A 14,561-nucleotide genomic window follows, 5' to 3' on the forward strand; every position below is an offset into this window, starting at 1 on the left:
AACCAACATAATTTTGCATTATCAAAATTCTTTGAAATAAAAGTGAGAGAGAGAAAGAGAGAGAAATTTTCATGTAAAGGTATATATAGCATGCATACAAAATATATGGAAATAAAATTAAAGTAAGGATGGATAAGATTTAAATAATAATAATAATTTAGGTACTGGAGGTAGATGCAAAATATACCGAAAGACTCAATATGTTTAAACACACGAATATTTACATTTTGTTACTTAATCTTACATTTTTAATTATTTTTCGATTATATTTTTTTAATCCAGACATTCATTCAAATTGAAAGAGTTGTATCGTTTTTACAAGAGACATCGTTGGGCATCGTATTATTTACTAGCAAATTAAAATCCTTTGTGATATAGGCGGTACAAAATTTATGCCTAATATCAGTACACAATGATAATTAAATGTTTCAATATAAATAAAGAATAATGAAGCGAGTAAATATAACAATTAACATCACAATTATAGGTGATGTAAAAGTTTCAAGTTTTGTTGAAAGGTATGCTTGATTAATCGCCTCTAGAAAACCTGAAGGAGCAGGGGGTGGAATGTTCTGTAAAAGTTTCAGGTTTTGTTGAAACACATGCTTGATTAAACCCCTCCAGAAACCTCATGGAACAGAGGTGGAATCGAATCATGAAGCGCGTCACGCAAGAAGACGGACCCATGTTAAAAACTAACAATACAACTTTTAAATGTTGGATGCTTATCAACGTTTTTGACATACGCTAAAGGACATGGACACGATTAACAGAACGATTTAATATTAAATTACATCTGTATAAATAATTAACGCGGGTCATTGATTGATGATCCTTGTTTGGTGCATGTTGTGCATATTTCCAGAAACTGGAGTACGTACTCAAATACCGTTATTTTTACGGAGTCTACTGAATTTTTTAATGGTTGTGCATGGCACGTCCTATTCTTATTAAGTCCAGCAAAAATAAAGGCACGAGAAAGAAGAAATCTCAAAGATTTGATCGTTCGAATGATGCCGCATCGATTGACGAAGAAGAAGACGAAAATAACGCGTATGTCGTCACCAAACTGTCTTCCTTCCGACACGGGTCGGGAACGATCCCAACTCTGTGTCCATTGTCTGAAGATTGCTGGATTCATAAGTTTGGATCAAAGTACAACGAGTTAATGACAGAAGATGGCGAGGAAATTCGATCCTCATATTTCGGATTTTTGGTTAACCACATGACTTCAGTGGGAAATGGAGAAATGTTGATGTCGGATTATTACAATATGAAATTAAAAATGTTAACCAAATCGGGTGAAATTATTGATATTGCTGAAACAGAGCCGCTTCATCCATTTGGTGTTTGTGCGACTGTGGATGGCGATTTTATCGTCTGCTTGGTGGACAATGATGATTGTGTCATGTCTGAGAAAAGTCAGAGAGTTATTGCAAGAATTAACCGAGACGGAGAGAGAATGCAGACGATAAAAAGTCCCATCTCAAAAGAGGACCGACTTTTCACGAAACCGTACAGAGTAAGTGAAAATAGGAATCTAGATATCCTTATAGTAGATTGGACCTCGGATAGAACAAGCCGATTGGTTGTTTTAACTAAAACTGGACAGCTAAAATGTGTATGTAAAGGTAAACCAAGAAGGTTTGGTGAAATGCCGTTCAACCCGAGTGACGTTTGTTGCAATTCGGAATCCTTCGTCTTAGTAAGTGACTTGTCCAGTCATACAGTCCAACTGTTGAATCCAGAATACAAATTTGTCCAAAATATTTTGGCGCCAAAAGATGGGATTGAATATCCACTTGCGTTGGCCTTATCTCATGACAATGTATGGGTGGGGTCTGGGAATGGGAAGGTCACCTTGCTAAAGTTGACCAAAAAGAAGCAACCGGAAATGAATGGACATCTTGATGTTGAGACAAAGAAGAGCAAACTTTGTATAATAAGTTAGGGATATTAAAGATATCTATCAAAGTATTTTAAACAGTGCCATTAGCATGATTAGATAGACCGGAACCTATTTTATAATTCATAACTACCGAAGCAGAAGTACTTTAGTGCATGTTTTTTCATTATTATTTATATTACATGTATTTATGAATGAAGACCTTTCTCTGCTTAAATATAATTTTGTTGCAATGCATAGGGCTAAATGATACGTACATATATAACATTTTTATCTGAAAATATAGCGATTTATAAATATCCTATATTCTTAACTCTTCGGAAAAAGACATAAAGGCCAAAAAAAATTCTTGCTTTCTATTCATGTCCCTTCTGACTAAATTTTAAGCAACCTTCCCCTTCCCGATCGGTGTCTTCTTATAGTGGATATTCATTATAAATAAGCTTGTAATGTAAGATTTTTTTTTTCAAACTATATTTTCAAGAACAAATGATTGAGAATTCAGGACTTGCTTGTGTGTTTTTTCAACACCATGCAGTGGACCTTGCGTGCTGTCAAGAAATTGGAGGAATCTTGACCTTTCTCCAACATTATAGGATTTTTTCTTTTATGGATACTGAATGAATTTTATTGTTACAATTACATAATCAATACTGGTTGGACCCCATAGGAAATAATGATCCCTTGCGGCACAGATATATATGTATGAGCAATTCTTTTGTATAAAAGTGTCAAAAATCTATTTTTTCTTTTATTGAGGGGTTCAGGACCCCCCATTTATATCACCTAACTGGATCCAATATATGTTGAAAAAAATTAAAATACCTTAGGGTTTCTTTTTCATTGTCAGAAAAATCTTTTCATTTATTACTAAAATATGTTTCATGGTGAATTAGCACCCCACATCCCCGGCAAGAAAAAAAATCCTGGATCTTCCATTGATAAACAAATCTTGACTTTATCCAAGATGCCCTTTATGTAAAAAAAATACTAACGTTTAAATTTATTTATTTGACATAATTTATCATTAATAAATTAAAGTATTAATATACACTAAAAGGTATTATGTAACACATATATATTTATTATCTTTCTAGCTTAATCAATTAAAAAAAATGTACATTATATATTGTTTCAAATATTGCAACTTGGTATAGTATATGAAATGATAAAGTATACGTATTTTTACCTTGAAAATGGAATAGTCGTCTGAGATGCATGTAGGAATATATTCTTATGAGACATTCACTAGATAGCAATATAATAAATACCTGTACTATGTATATTTATGTAATATTAAACATAAGATAAGTGCAATTTATCTCTCGCCTTTTTCTGTTATTTTTCCTATTTTAATTGGATTATTTTATGCTGAGATTGAAGTGTTTGGATCGTGTTCGACCTGACACGTAACGACAAAGCTAAAACATCATCGAAAAGGAAGGTAAATTAATGATAACTTTATGTGTAACTAACTGTAGAAAAAAAACAAGATGTGTTTGTGAAACACTATGCGCCCGGCGGCAACAAAGTTCAAAAAAATATTTTTAGCAGATAAATCACAGTCAGGGTCACAAGGTCATTGACCTTGGTGTCATTTGGAAGAGCTTAATTAGTGAAGTAAGCATACCAAACATGAAGTCTCTATCTCTCATGGTTCAAAAGTTATGGTGAAAGTTCTAAAAAGCTATTTTTAGCATATAGGTCATAGTCAAGGTCACACAGTCATGACCTTGGTGTCGTTTGGGAGAGCTTCATTAGTGGTGTATGCATACCAAATATAAAGTCTCTACCTCTCATGGTTAAAAAGTTATGGCAAAAGTTTGAAAAAGCTATTTTTAGCAGATAGGTCACAGTCAAGGTCACACAGTCATTGACCTTGATGTCATTTGAAAGAGCTTCATTGGTGGAGTATGCATACCAAATATGAAGTCTCTATCTCTCATGGTTCAAAAGTTATGGCGAAGGTTAAAGTTGACAACAGACAAAAAGATAAACGGACAAACAGACAGGACAAAAACAATATACGCCTCGGATCTATCGATCCTGGCGCATAAAAATCCGGAGAAACCAGGTGTGACAGAGGCAGTCAGAGCGGAAACTAGAAGTCTCCTCCGATTTCACCATCAGAGGACTCAATAGCGGGAAATATACCTTTAGATCTAGAATAGCTATGGACTTACAAGAAAAGATCTTAACTATGAACTTACAAGAATTGTTAAAATAATCATTGTAAAGACCATCTGACGTCAGTGTGCAGTGGTGGATGTTTTCAAAGAACTTTATTTGGCATATGGGCCACAACGCTAGCTGTAGATCTTGAGCTCCTTGGTCTGAAAAAAAATTAGGATGTAAGTCCAGAGAGCTACAATACCACCCATTGAAAAAAGTGTGTATTTATATATTGCGCGCAAAAAATACGCTGTTTTTCGCTTTTTAAACAGGCACGTAGTATCCGGGGGGGGGGGGGGGGGGGGGGGGCCTGGCCCCCCACTTTTTTTCCCAAGATTACCTTTACTATAGTAAGTGGTCATTGGAAGCATGGTTGGCCCCCCCACTTTTTACCACAGTATATACAAAGCAAGAAATATAGGAAAGAATTGGAAGTGAAAGGAACTTCGACTTGAAAAAAGTTGGCCACTTACACCCCACCCCCGGAAATAGGATTTTCGAGTTTGGGTAATTTTCTTAATTTCCTTTTTTTTTTTTTGCTTGTCAACTTTTTTTAGGTAAAGAAAAATTTTTTTTCTCAGGTTGGCCCCCCCCCACTTTCAAAAACGATGCTACGTGCCTGTTAAATATGCGAAAATTTCCATATCTCAATTTCAGTCTCAGGAGGGCTATTTACAACGGTTTGGGGAAAACGTTTTATTGTGGAAGTAGTGAAAAAATATGTTAGGAACACACGGTTAGTAATATTTTGAAATGGCAGCTTACATGTAAATATACGCAGAAATAAACCGAGAAACAGCGCATTGTTTTGTACGCAATAAAATACCATTTTTTTTTCAATGGTTGTAACCACCAGATTTAACTAATTTTTTTAGATATGGTATCTTAAGCTGTCAACTATCATTTGGCAAAGAAAAATTTCATACATTTTAGTTTTCAAATTTAATCATTTTTGTATATCTTTATGTAGAGCTCTTCTTCTAAAGGAGGTCAAAATAGTCTGAAAATGGTCACAACCCTCAGCCCCTTTAATTTCATGAATCACAATTTTGTATCAATGTTGTGAACCAAAGTCCAAAACAATCTAGCCCTAAGAGAGCGAAAATTCCATCAAAGATGAATACACACAACATGGGGGAGCTTCAATATTCTAATACGATCAACATAGCCCGGCTGCTATGAGAAAGATTTTTTTTCACTGACCAGAAAAATTTGGTCTCTAATTATTTAAAATTTATGGCTTTGTTGTACTTGAGAAGAATTTTAAATCTAATCCTATATCGTACATTGTATTTAGATAAGTAGAGGCATAGCAATACAATGAATAACTCGAAAAATATATCCACATTGTAATGAGGGACATAGTTCAAGCACGAAATTTGAACATTCGCGGACATTTTATGTTTACAAACAATATCGCTCGACTTCGATCGGAGCGACGTAATCAACTAGCTAAAAATAGATTCTTGGTCACTGAGGCCTGACGATTAGACCACTCCATTCGAACAATCGTGGGTCTCGTGCTCACTCACCAGAAATTCCTAGAGAGCCGATTTGGAAATATTAAAATTTACGATGAGAGGATGTGACATGCCTCATCAGATAAAGGTAATATGCTTATTTTGTCTCTGGTTGACTCTGAAGTACAATGGTCATGTACGATTTTTTCCTCCTTAATAATACATAAATTTTCATTCCAAAGGTGAAATTGAATCTATGTTTCCTCTTACGTGTAGAAGGTAACATTTCACGTAAAATTAAATAAAAAAGTCTACATCTATATGAAAAATTTTGGCGAAAAGATTTCCTTGAATATGACTGCAAAGTTGCGATTTGGTTTTTTTTAACTTACAATACGCACGTGTGTATGCATTTCTTTAAGAAAATATCTTGAAATCTCTCGTCTGTATCACCAATGACGTTTCGTCTTTGCTTACTACAGTTCTGTGGTTCATTTAAATGAAATGGTGTTCAATCAATCTTTTTATATTTCAAAAATTACACATTTCTCAAAACAAATATATTAGAGGATTCTAGCAAAACTGCATATGATCAAGTTTTAGACCCCACCCCTAATTACCACTAGACCGTCTAATTTCATTCAATTAACTTTGAATTAATATGGTATTCATATTATCAATTACATGTTACAAGAATGTGTAACCTAAAGTTTGACTACTAGCATTTGATATTTAGAAAGTAGCATTACTAGTAATATTACGATATTGAGTGATGTATGTCATGAAGCGACCTTAGTTTGCGTCAAAAACATTGTCCGAATCTACCACTACATGTACGTCAATTATTATAATAGATAAGTCATATCTTTTTAAAATTCTTTTCACCAAGAAAGATACTGAGATGTTTAAAATTGTATAAATATAAGTAGTGTTTATTTCATTTCAAGATTCTGTGAATGGGTTTGGCCTTAATCTGCGATCTCTTGGCCTTTTTTTCTGATTTTGCACAGCAAGTGTAGCATTTGTATAAATTTTGTTGGACGCTTTGGGAGATTTAAAATAAAAAGACACATGTATAGCTGAGGAAGAATATATGTAGTTTGCAGGTAATTTCTCTGCATGGTATATAATTTGAAATTAAAAATTTTACAAATTAAAAAATACTCAACAATATTTTTTTTTTGTGAAGTATACAATACACATTGAAAATAATCAATAAAAATGAAAAAAAAAATCATAAAAAACAAATCATAAAAAACATTCATATTTTGAAACAAACAGTACAAATTGACAATATTATTATAGATTGAATAATGCAAGGTTTGACATACCATACATTAGATAGCCTTGACCCAAGATCATTTGGCAAGTTAAAGTCACTGGCAAAAAAGGCATAATTCGTGTGTCTAGTCCAAGAGCTCTCAAAAAAACTCTATTGGAGGACAATATTTGAAATTAATATCATTTTTGGATATATATCTATTTTTACCAAAGGTAATTTAAACAAGATAGATATATAAGTCTCCAGCTGTAAAATTGTGTCTGATCCATATCTTTAATCAGTGTTAATTCTATAATGGAAAAAAAGAATACATGATACAGATATGTCTCATGACCTAAATAGGGCGCGTCATGGCCTTTACCGAAAGTTTTTTGTTCAGGATCAAGGATACTTTCAGAATGAAACAAAACAGTTCATGAATATACAAGTACATGCACATTTTGCTCACTTGCCTGAAAACAATTAGCCGACAACAGCTAAGTATATCTACAGTAAATATTTTTTTTAAAATACGTGTTAAACTGTAAAATACATTGTATTCACAATTAACGACGAACTCACATATTCCTCATTTCAAGAAACGCCGAAATTGAATTTGGCGTTTTCTTGCTCCAAATGTAAAATACAAAAATATTGAACCTTTCTATAACATTTTTTTTTCATACTAAGAATGTCACATTGTGGCAAAGAAGTTGATCATAACGTTGCGAGTTTTAATCCAACTGGAAGACGTGGAGATCGGTCCTTCGAATGAGACCGTGTAAACCGAGAACCCGTGCCGCAGTAGGTGCTGGTACTGGGAAAAACTCTCACTGCTCAAAAACTTCATTACCCGTGTATAGGTCCAGAGATGGCGTCTCAATATGAGTGCAAGATTATCAAAGGGACGTTAAGCAACCAACAAACATATAGGTATGCTCTCACTAGCAATATCTAAGTATATTTCAATGAACGGTTACCTGAGGCGTTTACCCATTGATCTGAAAGCTAAGCAGAGGCTTGCTGAAGCCCAATCTGTACAAAATAGCTAAGATTGTACCGTACCCATAGCAAAGCTAGATCACAAGCGAGACGGTATAATAGAACCTAGCATTTCTGTTTAACCGCGGAAAAGATAAATTTTAAAGAAAAAAATTGCCTTTGTTGAGATGAACTTAATTGAATTTGAAAAAAATACTTTTTCATCATTCAGAAATCTTTCAGACCTACCTTACAACTCGATCTTATCCTATTCTATGAAATGGTTTATGCAAGCTATTCCCACTTTCTGAAAATCACGTAGAAAAAGGTGAAATTTCACGTGGGAGCAGGTGGAATTTTGTGTAAACAAATAATTAACTATGTTCTTAAATTTAGGTATTAAGTTGCTATTTCTTGTAAGATCTTTTTATTATTTCAAAAATCCGAAATAAATCATATTTTCTCATAGATGTATTCATTATTTTCTGTCTTTAAATGTACAAAATACAGGTAAATATAAACATCTATTGTTATTTGCAAGTGGGAATAGGTGGAATTGAGATTTTTAAAAAAGTGGGAATAGCTAGAAGACACCCTATGAAATCTGTGATGAATCAGTATTATGTCTTCAAAGACGAAAGCTGGGTTTAAATTTGACAAAAAATAGTGTCAGAATGTTTTGATTAACTAAGTGATAATTGGAGATAATAACGGTATCTTTATGAACGCAATATATGTATGTAGCACATAGGCGTTATTATTCAGGAATCGAAATTACAACAATTATTTCGAAATTCTATAGTCAGTAAGAAAACGCTGAATTCATAGATTTTTTTTCTTTTTTTTTTTTTACCGAAAAGCATGTACTTTTTTACTCGAAATCAGGGGAACGATTCGCTTAAATTCAATCAACCCATCCTTGAACAAGACCCTGGGGCCTGTTTTACAAAAGAACTTACGACTAAGACCAAAAACTTGGATTATTTTAAAATTTCGCAAAATTAATGTTTCTCTTTGAAATTGTTTGTGTAAAAAAATATTACTATATTCCTTTTAAAAAGATAAATAATAATTTTTGATATAATGTTCATTAAAAAGTTACATGAAGAATTAAATTTGGTCTTAAGTCGTAAGTCCTTTTGTAAAACGGGCCCCAGGTATGTAGGAGGAGGGAGGGGGAGACAAGAACACCCATATCACGACAAATTTGAGATTTTTAGCTAACCTGATCCGAAGGCTCAAGTGAACTTTTCTGATCAAAATTTGTCCGTTGTCTGTCGTTGTTGTTGTCGATGTAGTCGTTGTAGTCATTAACTTTTCACATTTTTATCTTCTTCTCCAGTACCACTGTACCAATTTCCACCAAACTTGCCACAAAGTATCCTTGGGTAAAGGGGATTCAAGTTTCTTCAAACGAAGGGCCATCCCCTCTTCCAAGGGGAGATAATTATGAATAAGTGAAAAATTAATGTCATCTTTTAAAAATCTTCTTCTTCAGAACCACTGGGCCAGGCAAGATGAAACTCATGTGGAATCATCCTCATGTAGTGTAGATTCAAATTTGTTCAAATCATGACCCGGGGGGGGGGGGGGGTAGGGTGGGGCCACAATGGGGTATCAAAGTTCAACATAGGAATACAAAGGAAAATCTTTAAAAATCTTTTCCAGAACCATTGGGCCAGAGAAGATGAAACTCATGTTGAATCATCCTCAGGCAGCGAAGATTCAAATTTGTTCAAATCATGACCCCGGGGGTAGAGTGGGACCACAATGGGTGATCAAAGTTCAACATATAGGAATAAAATCTTCTTCTCAAGATTCAATGGGCCATGAAAGATGAAACTCATGCAGAAGCATCTTCTGATAGGGAATATTCAATTTTGTTCAAATCATGACCCCTTGGGCAAGGGTGTGGCCACAGTAGGTGATCAAGGTTTTACATAGAAATTCATGGTAAAAATCGTTAGAATTCTTCACAAAGCCATCATGATATTTAAAAGCATAAAAAAAGGTAACGTAGGCGTTATTACGCCTTTCCAAAAGGCGTTATTATGACTTTCCAAAACGCGTTATTACGCCTTTCCAAAAGGCGTTATAACGCCTTTTTAAAAGGCGTTATTACGCCTTTCTAAATAGCGTTATTACGCCTTTTTAGCTCACCTGAGCCGACGGCTCAAGTGAGCTTTTCTGATCAAAATTTGTCCGTCGTCTGTCGTTGTCGTTGTCGTCGTTGTCGTCGTAAACTTTTCACATTTTCATCTTCTTCTCAAGAACCACTGGGCCAATTTCAACCAAACTTGGCACAAAGTATCCTTGGGTGAAGGGGATTCAAGTTTGTTCAAATGAAGGGCCACGCCCTTTTCCAAGGGGAGATAATCATAAATTTGTTAAAAATTAATGGCATTTTTAAAAAATCTTCTTCTCCAGAACCACAGGGCCAGGAAAGATGAAACTCATGTGGAATCATCCTCAGGTAGTGTAGATTCAAGTTTGTTCAAATCATGACCCCCGGGGCAAGGGTGGGGCCAAAATGGCCAACCCAAGTTTTACATAGGAATATATAGGAAATATCTTTAAAAATCCTTCTGAAGAACCACTGGGCAAGGAAAGATGAAACTCGTGTGGAATCATCCTCAGGTAGTGTAGATTCAAGTTTGTTCAAATCATGACCCCCGTGGCTAGGGTGGGGCCAAAATGGCCGACCCAAGTTTTACATAGGGATATAAAGGGAAACCTTTTAAAATCTTCTTTTCAAGTACTTCAAAGCTATGATTAGTGATATTTATATGGAATCATCCTCAGGTAGTGTAGATTCTAGTTTGTTCAAATGATGAACGCCTGGAGGGGGAGTAAATTCAAGCCCGATGTGCTCAGGTGAGCGCTGTGGCCCCTGGGCCTCTTGTTAAAAGGCATTATTACGCCTTTCCAAAAGGCGTTATTACGCCTATATATTTACTTTCAATACATAACTAAACATATTTAGCCCAACCGAGGGGGGGGGGTGCAGAAATCGTACCTTTGGGACATGAATTTCACAATTAGATATAGGAATAATTTCTCAAAAAATAATTTAAACAGATAGCAATTAGATTTCCAGGAAAAAAGATTTTTAAATGCGTCATATATTTTCAATGTTGAACCAACTAAGTCCTTCTTTCATACCAGACACACCTCTACCAAGGGTCATTGATTTAAATTGCTCATTATACCCATGCAAATAGCTGCCTGCTTTTTTCCAAGAAGAGAGAAAAATATCTTCAAATGACATAAATTTTAATACATGGCAAGCAAAGCTCCAAGATAAATCTGCCTATATTCTAGATCTTCACAAGTAGAGTGTTGCCTTCTCTTAATACGAATGCAAACAGTTGTCAGTGAGATGTGCAGGAATATAGAGAATTGCATAAATGAAGATGGTCTTAATTAAATTCTTTATATTTATTAACATAAGATAACGCCTTTTCCTTTTCCTTTTCATGTAGGCCAGTAATACGAGTGCGAATGGGGTAAACCCCCTCCAAACATACACACTTTTGAGGAAAAGTCTTCCTACAGTTTAAATATTATAATTAACTATTGTTTTCTTGGTTCCTGAACATTTTGTTGCAGTATGTAAAACTGTGGCAAATTATTGCATTTAAATAAAGTTTAAGCGAGTATTTCCCCCACGAATTTGGCCAGTGGAATAAAAACGGGCCTGTTAAATGCAAAATAATGGTTATTCAAAAAGCATAATAACTTTTTTGGGAAGGCATAATAACGCCTTTTAGAAAGGCGTAATAACGCTTTTTAGAAAGGCGTAATAACACCTTTTAGAAAGGCGTAATAACGCCTTTTAGGAAGGCGTAATAACGCCTTTTAGAAAGGCGAAATAACGCCTTTTGGAAAGGTGTAATAACGCCTTTTGGAAAGGCGTAATAACGCCTTTTAAAAAGGCGTAATAACGCCATTTAAAAAGGTGTAATAACGCCTTTTGGAAAGGCGTAATAACGCCTTTTAGAATGGAAAAGCGTAATAACGCCTTTTAAAAAAGGCGTTATAACGCCTTTTAAAAAGGCATTATAACGCCTTTTGGAATGGAACGGCGTAATAACGCCTCTTTTTTGCGTTATTACGCCTTTTCAAAAGGCGTTATAACGCCTTTTAAATTTTTTTTCTCTCTAGATTGATCCTAATAGGCTTTCGTAAGTCTGCCGTCGTTGCTCGGTCGTAAACTTTTATTTATTTTCAGCTTTCTCTCTTAATCGTTAATCAAAGTGCAAGCATTTAGAATCTTAAAGTACATGTATATAGCATCTTATGGTAAAAGGTAAAGGCAGCAAACAGTGATCGATCCAAAGCAGTCTATAAACAATGCAGATATTTGAAGAGTGTATAAAACACGGATCCTGGAAATTCCAGAAGTGGGATCAGGTGCCTAGGAGGAGTAAGCATTCCCTGTCAAAAGAGACGGGTGAACAAGGGGTGCAGAATGCCTATAACTTCAAATATTTTAAAAAATCACATTCAATCTGTGAATTAAGTAAAGAAAAAGTTTTCATCTTTAGAATTTATGAGCGAATACCCACTCTTGTAAAGAAATGCTAAAAATTATTGAAAAAAAATTTTTTCCACCTCTTTATTTTGAATATACTACTTCATCGGGAAAAATAATTTCAGTCTTTGTGAAATTTTTGTTAATGATAGAGATTAAATAAAATATAATTGAATTTTAGATGAAATATTAAAGCAAATTTTAATATAATTGAATTCATTTTCACATCTTGTTTGACGCACTATAAACATTTCACCTGGTTTGTTCACCCATCTTCTTTGCAGCTCTCCACCTGCAAGTGGTGGCGTCTCCATATGAGTGAAAAATTCACGAGAGGAAGTTTAAACAATAAACAAATTATCGGTATTATATTTAAAGATTTGAAAAAAAAAACCCAGAATCTTAGAAAGAGTGACAAAAACGAGAAAAACTGGAGTGATACTTGAATAATGATGAAGATTATAATGATTACATGTAACAATATTTATACTGAATAAAACTAATGATTTTTTTTCTGTCTAAAGATGAAAAGTCTTAATTTAAGTCTTTATAAATAAAAAAAAAACTTATTTCAGGGCTGTCCTTCATCCTTTGCTGTATATAGAGTATTTATCTCAATATGGCCAATACTGTGGATCATACTTCTAACGGACAAGACTGCAGGTAAATGGAGAATTTTCCTAACTGTTCATTGTGATGTTTTTAACATTGTGTTTGGCAATATATATATTTTTTTATTTTTGATTAAAAATGGTCTGCTTATGGCGTAAAACAAAGCTCCATAAAACAGCTTCCAGATTATTGAAAACTTTACAAGCTCATAGCTGACTACAGGATTTATATTTTTTACCGGTAGATGTATAATGTGGTTGACCATGTTGATTCTTTGATTTCACTTTATCAGTTAGCCGAATTTTAATAGACATAAGCTTGACATACATATAAAGTTCTTTTGAAATATGTGTACCCGAAATATCAACCTCGTTCAATGTTTTATTAATGTCTCAAAGAAAACTGTTACAGAAATATATCTGATTTTCAGTAGGATTGTAATACCAATGCCTAGAAATGTACGTACATGTAAATGTTTATTGAGGAAGCAATTTTTACCTCACCTGAGCCGAAGGCTCAAGTGAGCTTTTCTGATCAAAATTTGTCCGTCGTCTGTCGTCGTTGTTGTCGTCGTCGTTGTCGTTGTCGTAAACTTTTTACATTTTCATCTTCTTCTCAAGAACCACTGGGCCAATTTCAACCAAACTTGCTACAAAGTATCCTTGGGTAAAGGGAATTCAAGTTTGTTCAAATCAAGGGCCACACCCTTTTCCAAGGGGAGTTAATTATGAATAAGAGAAAAATTAATGGCATTTTTAAAAAATCTTCTTCCCAAGAACCACTGGGCCAGGAAAGATGAAACTCACGTGGAATCATTCTCAGGTAGTGTAGATTCAAGTTTGTTCAAATCATGACCCCCGGGGCTAGGATGGGGCCAAAATGGCTGATCAAAGATTTACATAGGAGTATATAGGAAAAATCTTTAAAAATCTTCTTCTCAAGAACCACTGGGCCAGGAAAGATGAAACTCATGTGGAATCATCCTCAGGTAGTGTAGATTCAAGTTTGTTCAAATCATGACCCCCGGGGGTAGGGTGGGGCCAAAATGGCCGATCAAAGTTGTACATAGGAAATTAGGAATATATAAGAAATTCTTTAAAAATCTTCTCAAGAACCACTGGGCCAGGAAAGATGAAACTCATGTGGAATCATCCTCAGGTAGTGTAGATTCAAGTTTGTTCAAATCATGACCCCCGGGAGTAGGATGGGGCCAAAATGGCTGATCAAAGTTTTACATAGGAATATATAGGAAAAATCTTTAAAAATCTTCTTCTCAAGAACCACTGGGCCAGGAAAGATGAAACTCACGTGGAATCATCCTCAGGTAGTGTAGATTCAAGTTTATTCAAATTATGACCCCCGGGGGTAGGGTGGGGCCAAAATGGCTGATCAAAGTTTTACATAGGAATATGTAGGAAAAATCTTTAAAAATCTTCTTCTCAAGAACCACCGGGCCAGGAAAGATGAAACTCATGTGGCATCATCCTCAGGTAGTGTAGATTCAAGTTTGTTCAAATCCTGACCCCTGGGGGTAGGATGGGGCCAAAATGGCTGATCAAAGTTTTACATAGGAATATAAAGGGAAACTTTTTAAAATCTTCTTTTTCAAGTACTTCAAAGCCATGATTAGTAATA

The 14,561-nt window shown here is 34.7% G+C and overlaps 1 protein-coding gene across 1 annotated transcript; it reads left to right on the forward strand.

Annotated features, from left to right (window-relative positions):
* Nucleotides 1–931: 931 nt before the first annotated feature.
* LOC134269423 (uncharacterized) lies at nucleotides 932–1,951 on the forward strand. Its single transcript, XM_062751611.1, has one exon. The coding sequence runs from the start codon at nucleotides 932–934 to the stop codon at nucleotides 1,949–1,951; it is 1,020 nt and encodes a 339-aa protein (XP_062607595.1).
* The last annotated feature ends 12,610 nt before the right edge of the window (nucleotides 1,952–14,561 follow it).

The sequence above is a fragment of the Saccostrea cucullata genome, unplaced genomic scaffold (assembly GCF_032062105.1).
Source record: "Saccostrea cucullata isolate Sc308-1 unplaced genomic scaffold, CSIRO_AGI_Scuc_v1 ctg977, whole genome shotgun sequence".
Lineage (NCBI taxonomy): Eukaryota > Metazoa > Mollusca > Bivalvia > Ostreida > Ostreidae > Saccostrea > Saccostrea cuccullata.